We start from the raw sequence: 20,306 nt of genomic DNA, 5'->3' as shown, positions 1-20,306 counted from the left end.
CGCGGGCTGCACCACTTCCGCCCGGCAGAGGGGCGCCCGCCTCCATCGGGGCGCCGCGCTGAGGGGACGGCGGCGGGTCGGGGCGGCTGGGCGGGAGGAGAGATTTCTGCAAAACCCGCCTTTGGCGCAGAAAATGGAACGGCCCGTTGCAGGGCTCAAATCACGTCGGGCTTCCAAGCCGTGGGAATGTAGCGGAGCAAACAGTGTGCTGACATAGTTCTCTTCCCACGGAAACGCGGTTCGTGTGCGCGTCTCTGTTTGCACGGTCCTAATGGAGCGTAAACCTGAATCCACATCCGGCTCCATGTCAGAGGGGCTGAGTACAACACATGGCTGGAAAAAGCTTTGCAAGGTTATCGCAGAGGCAGCACATAAACGCAAAAAGGTGGCAGAAACGAGGATTGTTGGCCAGCAGAGCTGCGGGCTTCTTGGGATGGTTGAGATAAATAAGGATTGGGAACTGAGATTTAAACAGGTGATTCTCACCTCAGTTTCATAGCTCTGTTATGGTTATCAGATGCAAAGGTTTGCACAGGTGGCGGTTTCCCAGTTCTTATCTTGCATCCATCTCCTGTCGAGCCCTCACCTTGCACATAATGCCAGGGTCACACAGTGCGAGGGTGTTCATTCACCCACCAGTGTCTAAATCCAACATCAGCTCCCCAAAAACCCTGGGCAACCAGTGCCTGTGTCAGCAAATATCCCCCACCCAGAAATGGGTGAAAAAAAAGCTCCCTTGGTGCCACAAATGCATGAGCAGTGGCTTTCAGGACAGGCTGTGACAATGTGAACAGAATAATAAAATACTCTCTGAGCCAAGGGAAGAGGCAGAATGACTTTGCTCCCACTGAGGTGACACAGCACTGCCTATGTGGTTTCTGCAGACTGCTGCAACCACATTGCTTGGCTGCCTCTCAGACCCCCTTTTAAAAACTTGTTTAACCCTTTGACCAGTTTTAACCAAATTCTGTGAGCAAGCAGACTTCTTATGCAAAAGTTCCTACAAGTTTTGTGTGGACAGTGAGAAGGAATGCAGAAATATTGGCCCTTTGCAAAGGAAATGCTGAGCATGTGGTAACTTTCTGTTGTATTGCCCACTGGGCAGCTGCTGGGCAGGACAGCTATAGCTTGGTGCTTCTTGCCCAGCTCCTAACCTGGGGACACTGAGGGAGATGAGGGTAGTGTGTAGGAGAAACAGAGAGCATCGCAATTTGGCTGCCTTAGGGAGCACATATAGGCATGAGCTGAAATTACTGTGGTCAGAGCAGACATGGGAAGGGCACCATGCTCTTTAGGAAACCCTTATTCCTCCATTATGCTGCTTAGGGGGGTGGCTTGCTCAACACAGTGACTGGATTTTCAGTGCACAGTAACAAGCAAAGTATGTCATAGTCACAGTCAATGTCTTGGCAGGAAGATCCAGAGCCCTCCCCGCGATCTGGGAGCACTTCATCACATTTAACTTGTGCCTAGGTGATGGGAGATGGCAAATCAGAAAAGGTAACAAAAGTTGTTTTGAGACATTTCACCATAGCTGAGGTTTGCAGCTGACTGAGGCTGAGCACTGCTGCACAGAACAAAGTTTGGCTCTTCTTGAGGCCATGCTCATTACTGTGCTAGAAGGAGACTTGTCAAGCCAAGGCTCAGCTCACAGCCAAGGTAAGCAGAATTTTGCAATAGTTTTGCTAAAGAAACAAAACCTGTGAAAATAAAGTGTGGCCAGCTGAGAGGGAAGGGGACTGCTCAGGTACACTTATAGGGAAGCTGAAGTCTACATCCCGCCACAAAGTACCACAAGGATACAGACGCAGTGGCACCTTGCATTCCATAGCATCAGGACCAAATGCAGACAGGCTGATTCTCTGGATGATATATAAGAGGGTGGAGTGGAGCATTTAGAGTCCTTTTCAAGAATAAGGTGTGGAAGAACCAGGTCCTCCTGCCCTTTCCCTCATGCCTAACCCCAAGCCCTAGCTCACCTCCAGCCCCCCATTTCCCTTACAGCAACCTCTGCCACCCTTCAACCCCACTGCTGAGTGCTGCATGCTGGCTGTGGGAGGCATGTGCAGAGCTGCCGGCAGACAGAGCAGCACAGCCAGCCTGGATTGCATTCCTCAAACCCCGTTTCCCAGCAGGGCACTTATTCCAGGGCTGGGTCCTCCCCTGGCTGCGTTCTACACTAATGACTATTTCCCCTTGATAAATTACCCTCGCCATCGTGGGGTTGACATCTTACACTGGAGCCCTGCTTGGTCCCTTATCATGGGAGCATGAGGAATGATCGTTCCCCACCGACACCCATCAATAGCAGTGAGTAAAAGCCAGGAAGGCAGGCAGACGATAGCAGGAACATGCCCCACAGAGGTGCTGTTATTCTTGGGACAGGAGGCTGCTCCGGAGGAGGAGGAGGAGAGCTCGGAGGGTGGATGGGGGGGTCCTGTCACTGCTGATGCTGGCTGGGGTTCTGCAGCTGAAGCATTGGCTCAGGATGGTCAAAGCTGGGAAAGGAAAAAGCGAGGAGGGAAAGGGACAAAGTGAGGGGAGCTGAGAGGCAGGCAGGAGAGCAGAGACAGCCCGGTGATCTCTGGTGCATGAGGGATGCGGGAAGCGGGCTTTGGCTGAACATGTGGACCATCTCGGTGATCATCTTCGGGATTTCAGCTGTTCTGGTAGGTGCTTGGAGCTATTTATTCCTGATTGCATGGAATAATGTTGAATGAATAAATGCACCTCTATCCCATGAAGTTGCCGTGTCTTTCCTTTAAAGGTCTGTGTGTAAGCTGGGATTTATTTTTTTTTATTCTTGCTTCTGCTGCTTCCCACACTAATTGACAGCATTCAGACAGTCAGATGCTGGCTGCCTCTGTTTCCCCAGCTGTATAAAGGGGAAAGTGTTACTGCTTTGGTAAACTCAGGAGGGAATCTCCTCAGGGGAAATGCCCACCATTGCTAATGCCTCCCCTGATTGGGGCTGAAGGAATATAAAATGATATTTGCCCCACACACATTGGATTTTCCTTTTGGCTTTTCCCATTTTCTGGGAATTAATGTGCAGATTGCTGCTGTGCTCCAGTCACCCAACACCATCAGAAACACAGCTGAACCTGGAGTGTCATCTCTGAGTGCTGTTCAGGTGCTTTCCAATTCTGAAAAGCACAGAAAATTGAGTCCGAAATCTGTCCACCCAGTTGTGAGAAGTTAGGAGACAAACCCCCAGTCCGTATAAAGAATCACTGCTGTATTGGCAAAATAGCTCTTTGTCCCAGCAGGGAGCTGCCTCGCTCTCTGATAAAACCTGCCTAGATGTTTTAATTGCATTGGGAATGCAGTCTGCATTGCTTTCATTGTGTTTTGTACTAAAACATCAACTGTGCTGGTTTTCTTGCCATTTGGGTTTCTTATTTGTAGGTACCACCAAAAGGCTCTGTAAATGGATGTCTTTATTCGGGGTGCTGCTGAGAGCACCTCCTTCAGCTCGCTCTCTTTCCAGTCCTTCAGAATACAAATTTTGTTTATGGCATACAGCCTGGCATCCTTTGTTTTCCCTTAAGCCACTTGTGAAGCCTGGACCACTTATTTTCAAATTAAACTGTGTGGAAATTCAGTGGATGCAAATAATCTTTGTATTAAATAGCATTTAGATCCACTCCTTCACAGGTTAAGAAACGCACTTTGAACATTGAGTTAGAACAACTATTTCTGCTTGGAATGGATTTTATGTGATTAGATTTCTTTTGGCATCTTAAATTTTCTTTGATGAAATAAGAAGTGTAGCTAACATGATGACTAACATTTGTTTTACATGTGCTTATATTGCAATGAGCCACCCTCATGGAGACCAAGCCAGTTCTGTTGATCTTTTTAAATGTTCAACACTTCAACACTATGGTTTTTAACATATTTCCAAGGTAGCTTCTGGAAATAATGCAACAGAAGTCAGCTTCAGGTCTGAACAGTTGCATTTGTTCTAGTGTGTGATGAAAACATTAATTGCTTTACCATTGGTAAACAAATGTTCAGCAACAGAGAGTGATAAATAATGTTTAAATCATCTGTCAGTGCTCAGAAATGATCGAATTCAGCCTTCAGCTAACAACAGAAACAGCTAAATGCAGTTAGATTTCCTTGGATGTGTTACTCCACTTGGATGTCTCTCGTTTTTTTCCAGGATTAAAGGGATTTAATGCCTTTAAATCCTGGTACCAGAGAACAGGTTATTTAACCTGAATTCTTTGCACAAACAATTCAAGAAAATTCATTTCATTATGCAAAAAAATGATTTATTTTAGTTTTAGTTTTATTTCATAGCTCACAAGGAGGTATGCAATTTGTCATAATGGGAACCTGGGTGTAGCCAATATTTTCATTGTTTAAAATGATGGAAACAGCCAAAAGTGGTGCAAGTAGATTTTCCTGCTCACTGGGGACCAAGCAGGTCTGTTACAAATGGGAATCAGGCTATCATGTTGTGTGGGAGGATTTGTTATCATTAAGCATACTGCAAGGTGAAAGGACTGGGATCTTGTCCTAAAAATCACCTTACAATGATTTTCAATATGTGCCATTTTAATGGCAGATAGCTGTTTTGTACATTAATTTTGGCTCAGCTGCATGTAACATAAACTGCACATTCAGTGACTACATCAGGACTGAGTTAAGACTTGTGTTTTAACCCTTCCTTGTGAGAAAGGAGGATGGGGAAGGAGGTCTGTGAAAGAATGAGCTCAGGATGATTTACAATCAGTTCTCTTGCAAGAAATCTCAGTGAAGTGCTGCTGTTGGCTTCGCTCCTACAGCTCCATGATCGGTAGCAGGGGAACAGGCTTGGGTGGCCTGCAGCCAGTGGACATATTTGGGCTGGTTGTGCAAGTGAATGTCACCTAGGAAAATGAACTGTGAAGGTCTGTGGTTTAACACTGCCAGAAGTGGCTGACTAACTACTCCAGGAAAGTCCAGCAGTGCCCTGAATGTTTCTGCAGTCCTTACGAGGATCACCTTGCTCAGGCACTTTGTTTAGCAGAGTAACAGGCTCATTTCTCTCAATAACAACGTCAACAAATGGGAGAAAGCAGGAACCGAGTCTGTACTTGCCTACTGCTATCAGAAAAGAGCAGACTTAATTAAGAAAATGGACTGCATTTCAAGGAAATATTGTCCACAACCAATTGACTGCATCAGATGGAGAGTAGGAGCATAAGGAAGGCAAGCCTTGCTAAGTAAGTTTTAAGAGGAAAAGTAATTCTGCTGCTTTTATGTTTTCAGATCAGGGCTGTCCCTCCTGTCTGCGACCTCCTGAGTGTCTTGAAAAAGGAGGAAGAAAACTGTGCTGAGATTTTGTCCCTGGAGGCAAGGAACAGGACACCTGAAAACGATCTCCTAAGCTCAGGTGAAGGTGGGTGAATGTGCAAGGTGAAAGCTGTTCTCGAGTCGGGTGGGTAGCTCAATACCCCCATGTTCCTCCAATAGGAGGCACACAAGCAGTTATTTAAGCTTGCCTGTGATTGGAGAGTTAGCTCTGGCAGCAGTTGGGTCGGCAGCCCCATGTAGCACTCAGGATCAGGATGGAGGCAACAGATTAGCCATCAGTCTGATTAGCCATCACCACTGGGGGTGGGTTTGTGTCATCCATAATCTTGCAGACTGAACTGATCCTGAATGACTTCTGTAGACCATGAGGTGGCAAGATCCTCATCAGCACGAGAGGTGGCAGTGCTCCATGAGTCGTGCTCTGTGCAGGGTTTGGAGCAAGACATGAAGCTTTTGCTTAGTTTCAAAGCCTTCCTCTGTAGCTGAGGGTGTTAAGACACATGATAGTTTCGCTGTTGCCTGGCCCACAGGCAGGACTCAAAGGGTAGATCTATTGCATATTTTTTAGCTTGCATTTTTCTCTGTGTTATCCATCCCTGTGATCCATGCAGACTGATGGGTGTGAGCTCTGCCTTGGGGCGTGATGATAGTGGAGTACTCAGAGGAGCTTGGCAGATATTCCAAAATGCAGATCTGTCTCATTGCATATAAAAGAGACTTAATCTAGTTTTCAGTTGTATCCAAATCTTAAGCATCCTCTTCGGTATTTCAATACAGGAGACCACTGCCCTCTGTGCCCCCTCCCTATATCCACACAGAAAGAAGCTAAATGAACAGGACTGTGTTAAATCTATGAGAATGCGTTTCCAATGGCCATCAAAATAGCTCTTTAAACTGTTGTGCAAAGGGGACGAAACAGGGCACTGTGGTATGAGTTCAGGGCTACCCATGTAGCAGAAAGCATTGAACTGAAAATGGGCAGAGTGACTCAGCCCGTGTATGTCACCGTAACTCTGCAAACACACCTTCTCCTGGCAGAGAAACTCCCCCAAAATAAACAAGGACAGGGTACACAGCTGTCCTCACGTAATGGTTTCTGAAGAGAGAGCACAGGAATTTCCTTCTGCTGGTCTTTATTCAATGAGGGTCTGTTACCTTGGTGAATTATAAAATAATGGTTTTATTACAGGAAATAATGCTTTTAGTCTGCAGATTTCTTCATCCTTTAATTATTTGCATGTCTGAGTTCTGCATCGAGATAATCCTGCAGGACTTTAATCTAAAGAAGAAGAACAAAGCTCTGGGGACCCTGTGCCTGTCCTCAGCGTACCACGCAGGGAAAGAGAGCAGCTTTGCCCAGTATAATTCTGAAGCTGTTTAAACTCTTTGTCAGGTTGTGCTTCTTTGTGTTTACACAAGGATTACGCAAAGAAAACATCAGGCTGATTCAAAGTGGGAGCTTTAGAAAAGTTGAAATGTGATCTAAATGTTTCACCTCTGCTTTCCTTTATCTTTCCAGCACCATTCAATAGTTCCCAAACTGGGAGGACAGGGAGCAGAGGAGGGCCTGATGTAAGGCTCAACACAGCCCAGTTTGCTCTGTGTCTGGCTCTCAGAGACCAGAATGGGATGCTGGGGTTGGTCTGAAACCAGAAGGATCTGCTCTGTCCCATCCAGTTCTCAACAGCACCCAGAAGGACTCGCTCTGTCTCACCCAGCAGGGCATCCCTGTTACCGTAGCTTCTTTAGCCCTTGGGTGATGCTGCACGGTGCTTTGCTGAGGGAGGTGGTGTGGTGCTTCATTTCTGGGAGATGAAGCATGATGTTTCATTGGTGTGTAATATTGTATGGTGTCTCATTGCTGGGAGAAGTTCCATGGCGTGTTGTTGTTGCCCCCAGGCAGATGTGCTGGGATGTGGGATAACATGAGCTGCTGGCCTTCGTCTGCTGTGGGATACACTGTCAGTGCTCACTGCCCCAAATTCTTCCAGATGCTGACTGGGAAACAAGGTAACACTAAAAGTACACTGAGTGTTTTTTGTTCAGTGTGGTGTTTAGAAAGATGTCACCCTCAGATCTGAACTTGAAGGAAATTCTGTCCTTTTAAAGCCAGATGGCCACCTAGCAGCTCCATTTCCATCACTAAGCTAAAGGTAAGAAAGTAGTAAGATGTTGCAAGAGTTTGTTTTTCTTAGTCAGACTAAGAAAAGTGGAGGAAATAAATGCTGTCATGTAAAGCAGCTTTTTCACTTAATTTCTTAAGGGAAGGGAGCTTTCTTCAGTCAGTCTGTCTTTTCTTCCAAATAACTCTGGCTGGTCTCAACCAAGCTTGACGAGAGCGAAAGTTAGCACAGCGTTAAGTTTATGCAAGCTTTGGCTGAAACAACCAGCCAGGTAGGGGGAAAGGTCCTCTTTTGTGCCTCCCTCAAGAGGAAATCTGCTCTGGGGTTCACCTATTAGCTGTGACAGTCTCCATACAAAGAAGTGGCAAAATTGCACAGAACTCAGGTTTCATGATCCCCATGGCTCACCAAACTCCTTGCTCAAAAAGAAATGGGCTCAAGCAACTTTTTTTTTTTTTTTTTTTTTTTTTTAAATGTATTTTTCAGTTAGAAACCAAGTGAAATTTATTCTCAGTACAGTACAGTACAGTAATCGCAAGCCAGTAAGTAGCAGATTCTACCTGCTTTCTGCTCATTTCTGCTTTTGAACAATATCTGAGAAATGTGCTTCCATTTCTCTCTTTAAGCTAATGATTCAAATCAGGAGAGGTCGGCTTTGGTTATAGAATGTGAATTAATGAGGTCCAGTGCTTACAGAAAAGCAGGCATTGATTTTGTGGAAGGAGAAACAGGAGACAACATATCAGATTGTCTAATAAGGATTAGATAACTAGGAGGATAAGCATTTAGCACTCTAAATAAAATCAGGCACAAACTGTTTGCATCAAAAGAAATACCACGCTGCTTTCTGTACACACAGACAGCAGCTGCCCACTGAATCCTGTCATCTTGCGTAGGGACAGAGGAAACACGACACAAAGTCACAGTCTTCTGTCGGGCACGTGCTCACAAATCTCCAGCACAGCAATACTGAGCCTTAAATGTGTACAGTGCAATCCCTGCTGGTGCAGCCACTAGAGGGATCCGCTCCCTGCCTCTGCCCAAGCAGCCAGAATCGGCTTGGGAGGAAAACAGGAATTTGGACATCCAAAGGTCATAGCTACATGTTAAATGAGCATTGCATTATCTTGGAGACAGATAGGCTAACAGCTTTAAACTTTAGTTGCTCTCCTGACTGAGAAGCTGAGAGCTGAGCTACTTCTGATAAGCATTAATCAAAGTGACAGCATTCAAAACAGAACCTCTCCAAGCTGAGCAGTCCCAGCGTTCTCATATTGTAAGTTCTCCTGTCCCTTGCTCATCTTTGTGGCCCCATGAAGACAGAACAGTGGGGAGAGATGTTTGGGAGAGCTCTTTCTCTTGCTTTTGTTGTTGCTGTATACTGCAGCAGAATACAAAAAACCTGTTTGAAAACAATCCTGGCCTTTCCAGTGATGTTAAGCTGGAACAAGATGTTCATAAAAGCATCAGAGTAGTAGTGTCAGGGTACTGACACACCCTGAGCTCTTCCCACATGGAGATCTCAGCATGTTTGCAGTGCTTTGCAGTTGTACAGAGGTGGGTGCAGAGCAAGTGAGGACACGTTCTCAGGTCACCAGGATTAGTTCAGAGGCAGCAGGAGCCCCTGACTGTCCTGACAGCCCCAGCAGGGCTCCAAAAAACATAAACCACTGTCAGACACCACTGTGTGCTTATCTCCCTCTGTTCTCTGAACACTGCAGGGATGTTTTGCAGAAACTGGATGCCTCAGAGTCCCTGTGGCTAGTTGTGTATACAAAAATAGACTTTCAAAGTGTCTTCTGTCAAGATTTCCACTAAGAAGGGCTGCCGATTTCAGGTTTTCATTCCAAACAGCGGTGAAGCAGGACACTGTAAAGGGTGTCTCCTACTGGACAGATGCATGTGATTAGGACAGCAGGCAGTGGTGTTATGTCTTTGTGAAAGCTTCTCTTCAGCCTATAGCCTATACCTGCATGGTAGGGCCGTTTTCTGCCAGTGAGATCACGAGATGTTTAGGGCAGGACTGCCTGCTTCCACAATTAGTGAAGGACATGAATGTGAGCACGTTCACACCTGTCCTCCTTAACCATGTGCATCTTGGTGGTCAAGTCACACTTGACTTGGGGAGTTGGACGCCCAAATAGGTGAGAAAACTGCCCTGTACAGACGTCTGTCTGAAAATGAGATGAATTCTGTGAAAGCCTCTTTTTCTCCATGGACTGGAAAGACACGAAGGACTCAGTGAACCTAAGTGTTTTCCTTTCAGAAGTCTAACTTAACTGAGTTAGCCTAGCCTTTGATTTCCATTAAGTGCAAGATGATGCCTGGATCTGACAGTGAGGGCAAGCTTTTTGCTTTCCATTTAAATCCTATCAATAAAAACTGTGCTGGTCTAACATTTTGCATTCTTTTCAGACTGTGACAAAACATGGTGCAAACCTGAGTTGGGAACATCTGAGTAATTTGTATGGAGTATGAATCCGTGATTGAACAAATCGTATGTTTGCTGATCTTGGAACGCTGGCCAAGAAACACCAGATGTACTGAACAGTATTATTTATGTTGCAATTAATAAAAACACATCCATCACAGTCATCCCTGAGTTGGCAAACAATATTATGACCCACACAAACACGCTGGGCAAGTATCAACATAATCAGCTCAGCTGCATTTCACCTCCAGCTATGCAGAGCTCACTGCCTGGGGAGAAAGTGTTCCATTGCTCTTGGAGCAACCCTACGCATTTGTGACTGACTAACAAAGGTACAATTTATAATGGTTACACCTGGTTTTGCCTTTTTTTGTTGTTAACATACAGGTTTTGTCTATCGAAACTGCACCAGCGAAGGTTGGTCCCATCCATATCCAAGACCAGATATTGCTTGTGGCTACAATGTCAATGACACAACAAATGAGGCGAGAGTGAGTCTGAGTGCCTGTGATCTAGCATTGCTTCTTTAGAGCCCTGGGGAGGGACGTGCTCAATCTGATAAATAGAGACTGAATAATGTGATTTACCCCAGGCAGGGTTGTGTATAGGTTTTGTGAAGAAACACAAATGTTTCTTCAAAGGCTCGCTGAGATTAAAACTTCAGCAGCTGATTTTACAAGAAAATCTACTTGTTAAGAAACAAGGGCAGCCTTCTCTTGCTATGGGCTGATTTCTAACAGATGATCAAAGGTGGAGATGAGAATATCTGTTCCCCTGCAGCGTTCCTATTTCATGACTCTGAAGACCATGTACACCGTTGGGTACTGCACCTCCCTGGTGACGCTGACAATTGCCTTGGTGGTCCTGGCCTCTTTAAGGTGAGGAGAAGCATCACTGGTTGGGTTTGATCAGGACCTCTGGTCATCTCAGCAAACACAGACACTTCTAGTGTCTTTCACAGCAAGTTAAACATTGTAAATATTTCTGAAAAGCTTCACATAAATCAGTGATAGGAATGAGTTGAGTTCTGTTTCCCCAAAAAATGTGAGAGATTTTATTCATATTATGTTCTCCTGCCTTCTCCAAAATGTAGCTGAACATAGTTTGCAGGCTGAGGTTTGCACCACTTCCATGATAAGATTTTGCCACGTGTCAGTGTCCCTGGGCAGGCTCTCTTTCCTCCTGCTGCTCTTCTCCTCACTGGAGACTAAAACTTTGCTCTAAACACCGCTGTGTTGACTTCTGGGAAAGCATTGCATGTTTACAGCAGTGACCTGACAGACAGCTTATCTTAATGCATCTTTATAACCTGGAATTTGCACTTTAGTCCTTATTCAGTGACCAGTACGCTAGACCAAGCGTATTGGCATGAAATCCTAGTTCTTCTAGCAATGTTTGCCTTTTTTTAGTACCTGAGTGGAGCAGATGTGACTTCAGCTTTTTAAGGCCTTCTTTAGGGTGTCCTTCTTTGGAAATGCACAAATCTTCTTTCCAGAGACAAAAAAAGCTGTGTTTTAATTTCTCAGCTCAGCATTAAAAAACTGACATGCGTTGTCTAGGAATATTATTTCATAGGAATGTTACTTCATAGGAGTTCTGTCTTTGTTACAGGAGACTTCGCTGTACGAGGAACTACATCCACATGCATCTCTTCACATCGTTCATTTTGCGAGCCTCATCAAATTTCATCAAAGATAATGTTTTGTTTTCCTCTGAAGACACAAACTACTGTGAGGCATACACGGTAACCCTCTGCCTTCCAGCTTGCTCCATGCTTCAGCCTCCCAGCAGGATCTCATCTGTAGTTAGCATGCAGGGAAGGAAATCTCTGTCCTAGCTTTCTATTTATCATACTGAGAGAGGTATGAGGATGATAAAGGAGCCCAAGGTGGAGCAAACACACAGAAACTCAGGCGTGCTTTCTCATGGCTACAGATGCCCATTTGCAGGTATCTACGATCCCACCAAGTATTGGAGCAGAGGGCATCCAAGTTGCTCAGAAGTAGATGTCTGCATTCATCTGCTGGCCAGCAGTGACTGGTGTCCACAAAAGGCACCCAGTGTTCAGTACATGGACACAGAGGCACCTAAATATGGCTGCCACGGTCTGTAAACATGAGATAAACTGGGGTGGAGATTCTTACATGAATCATAGATCCTGGTAAATGGTGCTCAGAGGGAAAATAGGAGAACACATTAAATATTGCTGACTTGTACTACAGTTTGAGAGCTGTTAATAAGATGCAAGTTTGCAGCCTCAGGTTCTGGAAAAGAACCACATAAATTTGGAAACGTTTTTTTCCTCTTCTTTTAATTGGCAACCAAATATCTTGAAGATATTTGGGATCAGGGCCCTGGAAAACATGTTCAATGCTTTAAACTCTCTTGAAAATAGATACAAATGACAGAAAAAGTTAATTACCCTCTGTTTCCTCAGGCTGGCTGTAAGCTTACCATGGTCTTCTTTCAGTACTGCATCATGTCTAACTACAGCTGGCTCCTTGTGGAGGGACTTTACCTCCACTCTCTCCTGGTCATTTCCTTCTTCTCAGAAAAGAAGTTCCTTTGGTGGTTCATCACCCTTGGATGGGGTAATGGTTCTCCTTTTAGTAAGAATAATTGTCAGTCTTTTCTGCCTTTGGGGTGGATTTGTGGAGCAGTGACTGGATTTTTCAATTGCAGGTGCCCCAACTGTCTTTGTTGCTGCTTGGGCGACCGCAAGACAGCTCAGTGAAAATGTTGGGTAAGCTGCTTGGAAAGGGCCAAGTTGTGCAGATTGCTGTGGGGATTTCCTGCTCATTCCACACCACTGGCAGCCAAGCAAATCAGTCGCCACTTAATTGTGGTGCACAACTGGATCCAAGCACAGGGGAAGAGGAAAAGTCCGGCTAAGCAAGCTGAGAGACTCAAATTTCATTTGAGTATTTCTAGGGGTGGGAGATGACTTTCAAGTATGTATTCATCTTGTGAAGTTTGAAACACCTGCACTTGATCAGTGAAGCTTTGTTCTTTTCTCCCTTGCAAAGTTTTGGAAAGTTTTGAAGCAGGAAAAACATCCTGTTTTAAGAGCAGGATATACTTCTTGTCCAGTGCAGGTGGACAGTTTTCTGCTTTCCCAAAAATGCTGTACCAGATAGGTGGGAACAGGAAATTCATGTTGTAGAAGAGGAAGTAGGGACCTACCCGAAGTGCAATACAGACCAAATCCCTTTGAAAACAGACCAGTGTTTTGATAACTGAATGCACCTTCTCTTCTATTTTTGCAGGTGTTGGGACATTAACACAAATGCCAATACCTGGTGGATCATTAGAGGCCCTGTAGTTCTGTCTATTTTTGTAAGTCTTTTCTGGAACAAGCACATTCAAACTGTATTTTCAAATATTGTCAAGTTAGACATCATCTACTCAACATACTTCAGAAGTGTGTTAATGAACCAGTCTTAGACATGTGCCTGAACTGGTGTGACACATGAATTACTGCTTAAGCAACTTCTGCACAGCAGGTATTAGTCAATGACCAATGCCCTGAAGCCAAGTTGCAAGGGAACGCTAGAGCGTCCTCCCAAGAAGCAAGAGCCTGAAGATCAGGTTTCCACATCCTGTTGATTTCACATGAACTTGGCTGGCTTGTGGAAGCTTGTTTTGGACTGTTTCAAGGAAGGCTTTGGAGGAGAAACCGAGATGCTATACATTTCAGTACAATAGCTTTTCTGTCTCCTGGTCACTGCCCCTCTTAGCAAAGCCAAAAACAACTTGCCTGACACGATCATTAACTTTTGTTTTCAGCAATGAAAGCAGCTCACAGGTTTCACACACTGTAGGTCAGTAGACAGCAATTAAACTGTTAAGGCATTACTCACTGAAATGAGATATAGGCATTGAAAATCAGTGTGAACCTGCTGGGTGAAAGGCAGAGCTGATGTAAAGAACACTTTGGCACAAATAATACTTTACGTCTATAGTGTGAGCAATTGCTTGTGCTCACCTTTGTAGCTTCGGGTACTGAGGCCCTGGAACTGCTGCTTGGAGATAGTTGTTCATCCAAGTGTGGTGCCCTGGGGGTCTGCAATGATTCATGTAAAGCTGCAGTAGAGGAAGGTGAGAGCTGCTAGTCTAGCAGCCTTCTGGCACTCCAAGCCAGAACCCAGAGGTTTGTGGAGGTTTCCATGTTGCCAGCAGGCGCCATTATGTTTTCAAAACATAAACTGCAACACTTGCGCACTCACAGAAACGCAAGTCAGAGGTGGTGGGTTCAACCCTGCGCTCATTTACCACTAAGTAGTCCTTTCACCCTCACAAAAGCTGCGGAGCACACAGGGATTCAGGGTCAACGAAGCCCTGGCATTCACTTTTCCTAATGACTGTGAGGTGAATCTCCAGTCCTCGTTCATCTCTGAGAGTTCACCTCCATCCCCTGGAAGCCCTAATCTGCCTCAGGCAGAGCCATCTGCATGCTCCTGCCTGCTCACCTAGCAGAGGCTTTTCTCAAGCCCATAAGCCACATAGGCAAACAAACAGCCAGACCTTGAGAATTCAGATCTAATCTCTTTATTCCTCTCAGCACACGGTCCTTAGCAGTTCAAAGGGCAGAAAATCAACACTGATAAGATCCTTTGTGCTCCCTGACTAATGAGTGTTGCTGTGCTGCTCACTGGCAATTCCTCCCAGGGGGAATCCTCCTATTCCCAGCAGATTTTCATCAGTAAAAAGCTGATACGGCTGAGATCTGATCTTCTGAGTTTAAAAAAAAAAAAAACACCAACAAACAACACCACAGAATCCTCAGGCCTGAACCCCATTTATCTCAACACCCCCACTGTATTTCCCTGCCTTTCCTTCGTGGACACAGCCAGCAAACACTAGGGAAGCCCCTAGAGGCCGGGAAGGCTGGGAGACTTGAGACAGGGATGGACACAGTGACAGCTACTAATCCTACATGTCAGACCCAGCCCCTCCATTCTCCCTGCTCAACTACAACACTCCCAGTGGCTCTGCTGAGGCCTAGCAGCTGCACTTGTAGTCATGGGACATTACTGTTGGCTTGATTTTTTAGTAATATCTTTCATTTTCTTCCTCTATTTTTTTTTTTTTCCTCCAGGTTAATTTCATTCTCTTTGTCGACATTTTAAGGATCTTGATGAGGAAGCTCAGCTCACCTGAAGGACGAAGCAGCGATTTCAACCAGTACAAGTAAGTGCTGCACACTGCGACTTTACACCATGTCAGCCCTCCTTGGCTCCTTCTGCCCCTTCTACACCAGCTTTCCCCTTTGTTTCTGCTCTCAGGAGACTTGCCAAGTCAACACTTCTCCTCATCCCACTCTTTGGGGTTCACTACATCATCTTTGCTTTCTTCCCCGAAGACGCAAATAGTGGCACAATGGAAATCCAGCTGTTTTTTGAGTTGGCTCTTGGATCATTCCAGGTAATATTTGACATGCTACTCTTTTTAAGGCAGTAAGAGGAATAACGTGAAGCTCTGCACAGAACAGAGCCCTAGTGGCAACAACAAGCTGCCTGGTTTCTTTTCAGATATCTCCTCCAAATTTAAAAACGGAAACTGCAGTTCTAATTCTGTGACCACAGTTCTTTTTATCTTTCAGGGTTTTGTCGTGGCTGTACTTTATTGTTTTCTTAATGGTGAGGTGAGTTTTGTATAAATAACTTTCTTTTCTGTTGCTCAAGTATATCTCATGAATTAGTAGGATATGTTCCCCCATGAGTTACACATTTTATTTGAGGATTTTCTTCCCAGATACTTAACATCACCCCTGAAATGCCTCCCAGGCAAACCTAGGTCATCATATGCCAGATGCAAACTTCACTGCTTAACTACTGCAGCCCTTTCCTAAACCAGATGGCATTATTACCATCTGGCAGTACTGGATGGCAGTACTACCCCACACACTGTCACACTGAAAATCAGAGCCCAGTCCTCATGTATGATGTCATCATCTGTCATACCACGTGCTTTCTCTGCTTGATCCTTGGGGAAGGAATTCAGAAAAAGCTGTATCAGGTCTAGATTTATTAGGACTCTCACAAGGCAAAGCCTTCGGAAGATGACTGTTGCCTTTGTTGATGCATAATTCCCAGCTCCTGGTGCTGATAGAGGCAGGGGAAAATGTCATCCAGACCTGGGAGATCCCGAGGTTATTGGACGGGAATTGAAAAACCAAACTGTCAGTGTCTAGAAGGTTGTAAGGAAAAGTCTCTTTGAAAGGAATGAGGGCTGGAAAATGCTTTGAATGATGCTTTAACAGGGTTTCAGAAAAAGTGGTTCAGAAAAGATAATCTGCACTTATTTTTTACCCTTAGTGTCAAAACCTGTTTTGTAAATAATACAAGAATCCTTGACAAATCCAAACCAGACACTTAACTAAGGCCAGCTAGTCTCGGTAAACAGCTTCACCAATAATTAAACAGAAAAACAGGTTGACAGAAAATCACGTATCTACAGCAGCGCTATCTCCAGAAGTGACAAGACACAGGCCCTGCCCTTGTCCCTTAAATGCGGCTTACATAAACAAATCCAGACCTTGGCAAAGGTGACAGTCTCTCCCTTTTCTGTTATACTGCTCTTCTTGGTGCAGGGCTCCAAGGTAAACCAGCCAAACCAAGCATTTTGTGGTCTTTCTACGTAGGTTCAGCTGGAAGTTCAGAGAAAATGGAGACAGTGGCACTTAAGCAAACACCTGCGTCAGCAGCTCAGCACCTCAGCGAGTAACGGAGGAAGCGGCCTAACTCAAGAGATGCAGGTGACCAAAGCGAGTCCACCAAAGGACAGGAAGGCAACTCCCCAAAGATCAAGCATGCTTTAACACTGCATTCTTAAGGGACACCTCCATGCTCAGATACATGTGGTTAAATCTCATGGACTGTGCTGGGAGCCTTGTATATATATCCCACAGTGCGACTTGGCTGTAGATCAGCACTTCTTGAAGCACATCTGTTTGTCTATATCCTGTGTAGCACCAGAGTTACTTTGCAAGGCAAAATGGGCCAAAACGTTATTCTCTTATTTGGGTTTCTGACCATAGTCATTTATGTTTCTGTCCACACTGATATTTTTAAGTTGCTATTTGTACCTTAAATGTAGCTCCTCGTTTTCTGTGTGGCTCCCTTCCAATCCTAGGCCAGGCTGGTGGGTTTCAGATGTTATGCCCTTCTTCCGCTGTTGAAGCTAGAAAGATAATTAACTTTGCAAGATGGTAGTTACAAACCATCCTTTGATAAAGCCCATGGGTTTGATATGCAAGCCTAGAATTATATGCACACCTAGAATTTACCAGGGATCCAAGTCCTTCAGTTGTGGTGGACAGTGACAGACACAGTGAATACAAACCACAGTCAGGCTTTTGCTTCAGCTGTGACTGCATGTGCATTGCGTGGGTACATTCCAGTGATGGAGTTTTCTTCCTTTGTCTAACAATAGAGATCTTGAAAATAACAGTGGTCCAGTTTGTTTTTTTTTTATACAATTGTTTTTTTTTTTTTTTTTAAGGTAGAAGGAGCTATTTTAGCAAAGACCAAGAGTGGCCATGAAAATTGCCCTTGTTTGAGCCTCAAAAAGATAAAAGAATTCAGCTACCAATGCAGTCAGGTCTGCTATTTGTTTCTGTATCTTTACCCCTTCGAGGCAGTCCTTACCAGGCATTCCTTGAGAGCAAAGATGAATGAACGAAATTCCATCTGTCACTTTCTCCCTGCTGGTGGTCACACATAAGACATCATCAAAACAGACACAGCTCTGCCAAGTGCTGACAAGAGGCATTCCCCAACTGCTTTGCCAGAACAGGTCACCTGCAGCAATGGGAGAGCTGGGCGTCCTCAAAAGCAGAGGGGAAAAAAAAAAAAATCAAATATAAAGGGGTGAACTGGTTTCCAGGAATTAATTTTAAGCTTGAAAACAGCAAGGATTTGTGTCAACTTTGTCCTTTAAAACTCAGCCAAAATGAGTGGAAGGAACAGCAGAAACTAGATCAGTCCTGTGAGTGAGAAGTGAGAGCCCACTTAAAGGTAAAAGCTTTAAGTGGGCTTTAAGCTTCTCACTGACTTTCTGAAGTCAAGTAAACCCTTCTAGTTCTGAGGCTTTTACTCAGTCCCAGGTCATTTTGTAAGACAGATGTGTCCAAAAAGAGACAACCATTAGCCTTATTTTCTCACTAGCCCAGAAAACCTGCAATATGACCAAGCAGAGCGAAACAACCTCTACATTCTCTGTCTGAGAATTGAATATTTGCAACTCAAGCCAGAGCAGCTGCTTGTTTTAAACATAAGTGCCGTCTTCTGGAATGAAGAAATATGTATCCAGAGATCTAATCAGGTGTAATTTTGCAGTTCTGATGCAATTTTTTGCTATCCTAGAGCCTGGCCCAGCAGTGATGGCACAAGGTTGGATGGAGCTTAGGCTGAACAGGCCTTATTGATCTGCAGAGCTGCATCTCCATAAAACCTCACTGATATCAGCTGGTGTTGGCAGTCCTCAGAGCTTTGGGAAGAGCAGATCCATGATGGCAGGAGCCAGAAGCGGGTGGCCCCATCCCTGGCACCGCATAGTAGGTGGTGGCACCTCACCAACCTTCTGCATGGACAACGTAAAAGCATTCTCCCCTACTGGGGATCTCTGTGATGAGCCGCACTAATAGATAAGTGGTAATGGTCTTAAGTTGTACCAGAGAATCTCAAAGTCGGTTATTAGGAAAACTTTCTTCCCAGAAAGAATGGTGATGCACTGGCACAGGCTGCCCAGGGAGGTGGTGGAGTGACTGACCCAGCAGGTGTTCAAGAACCATGAAGATGTGGCACTGAGGAATGTGGTCAGTGAGCATAGTGGGAGTGGGTGAAATGCTATAATGTGATAGAAAGCACAGCAATAACAGTAGGTTGGCAGTCTTAGGCTGCAGCCAGTGGGGACAAACCCAAATGCAGCAGCTGCAAAAACAAAGGAAGAAAAATTAGCTTACCTTCAGAAGACCTTTAGTAGGCAAGGATCTACAGCAAAATACCCTCACCTTTGCTGCCAACCCTTAAATGAAGGGATAAGAAGGATCCTGGCTCCACCCCTTCTGGTCACTCAGTGCACTGCTTGCACCTGAGCTCCCCTGGGTTGGCCCTGCAATCCCACCAGGTGCTCAATCACTGCTTCAAGCTGTGACTTAGCATTTCTGCTACAATGGGTCAGCAGTTGGACTGGGTGATTTTAGAGGTCTCTTCCAGATTCCATAATTCTATGAACAGGAAAGAAGAGACACTGATCTATGGGATCTCTGAGATGACTGCACATAAATGAACAGTAACAGGGAAGTAAATTTCAGTGAGCAATGCAAAAACCAAGAGATAAAAACCACCATTTGGGTTCAGAGCACAAAGACTCCAGCTTCAATGCCCTGAAATTACCAACACAAAAGCTGAGCATGAACTCCATATTCTGCATTCACTGATTTTCCCCTTCTCAACACTTGCTCCTCAGTATTCAGTGCACAGAAGGCATTTGTTATCAGCGTGCCCTTTTTCAGGCAAGCAGTTTAACATCCTCCTAGGATGCTGGTGCAAAGCCTGTAACAACTTCTGGCTATTCACTCCAAGTCACTCAAGAGGCTGTGCAGCTCCACAGGCAGCAGCTCCTTCAGCCCTAACAGCAGCACAGTGAAACGTAAGGCTGAATTTAAGAGGAAGCGATCTATGATTTTTTTTTTCCTCCCAACACAGCAACAAGGAAGTTCCCAACAGAACTGTCAGAAGCCAAAAAGCAGTACTGCTTTGCAGTGAGTTGCACAATGTTTCGCTGAGCACTGAGGGAGCTGCAGTGAACTGTTTCAGAAGAGGGGTTGTGCCAGTTCACAGGGGTTGGAGCCCTGGCTGGAAAACAAGTGAAACCACATGAAGGAGACGGGTTAAAAGGGCCTCTACCTACTCAGCACTGGGAAGGGAAATCCAGGCAAGGGTTCTCCAGAGAACACAAAGCAAAACAATGCTCAGCCCACAAACCAGGCATCCGTCAATGCACAGCCCACAAAGCTGATGTGGGCTGAAAATCAAAGTGGCACCAGCAGTCCAGGATACGTTCCTAGCTGGTATGGCTTAGACCATCATTTCTTCATTCTTATCTGCTAGCAACGTTTTGTGCACAAGTTTCCAATTAAAATTGGAAACACAGAAAGTCAGAACAGCTCATTAAAAGGAGGCAGTGTTCATTGCTTTGCTTTTAAGAGATACTAAACCTTACAAGATAGATCAATGGCCTCTCCCATCAGGACAGCACCAGGTGATAATTAACTTGCTTGAGATTACATAAAGCAATGCAGTGGTGATGCTGGAAGCTTATATTCCTTGCATTTAGCTAAACTTATTAGCACTGCAAGCCTTAAATAATACCTATGTGAATACATCTGTACTCAGTTACCACTTCTCTGGGCCAAATGAGCACAGCTGGAGAAAGAAGGA

The 20,306-nt window shown here is 45.0% G+C and overlaps 1 protein-coding gene and 1 long non-coding RNA gene across 4 annotated transcripts; one reads left to right on the top strand and one right to left on the bottom strand.

The window, feature by feature from the left end:
• Nucleotides 1-4,939: 4,939 nt before the first annotated feature.
• SCTR (secretin receptor) lies at nucleotides 4,940-16,964 on the top strand. 3 transcript variants are annotated; one of them, XM_048953621.1, is made up of 13 exons: nucleotides 4,940-5,185; nucleotides 5,263-5,386; nucleotides 7,207-7,317; nucleotides 10,249-10,352; nucleotides 10,642-10,739; nucleotides 11,473-11,605; nucleotides 12,299-12,452; nucleotides 12,544-12,604; nucleotides 13,128-13,197; nucleotides 14,960-15,051; nucleotides 15,147-15,285; nucleotides 15,464-15,505; nucleotides 16,505-16,964. In XM_048953621.1, exons 1-13 carry the CDS (start codon nucleotides 5,129-5,131, stop codon nucleotides 16,679-16,681), a joined length of 1,362 nt encoding a protein of 453 aa, XP_048809578.1. In that variant the 5' UTR covers nucleotides 4,940-5,128; the 3' UTR covers nucleotides 16,682-16,964. The 3 variants fall into 3 exon arrangements, with proteins under 3 accessions (XP_048809578.1, XP_048809580.1, XP_048809577.1); XM_048953623.1 differs by having other exon boundaries at nucleotides 5,263-5,392; nucleotides 12,332-12,452; XM_048953620.1 differs by having other exon boundaries at nucleotides 5,263-5,392.
• Nucleotides 15,539-20,064, bottom strand: LOC125697049 (uncharacterized). Its single transcript, XR_007378654.1, has 4 exons — nucleotides 18,827-20,064; nucleotides 17,511-17,689; nucleotides 16,949-17,043; nucleotides 15,539-16,510 (listed from the first exon to the last, which is right to left on the bottom strand). It is a non-coding gene; the product is annotated as an uncharacterized LOC125697049 (long non-coding RNA).
• Between the last annotated feature and the right edge of the window lie 242 nt (nucleotides 20,065-20,306).

This window comes from Lagopus muta, chromosome 8, assembly GCF_023343835.1.
Source record: "Lagopus muta isolate bLagMut1 chromosome 8, bLagMut1 primary, whole genome shotgun sequence".
Classification (NCBI taxonomy): domain Eukaryota; kingdom Metazoa; phylum Chordata; class Aves; order Galliformes; family Phasianidae; genus Lagopus; species Lagopus muta.
This window is presented reverse-complemented; position numbering and strand designations above follow the sequence as displayed.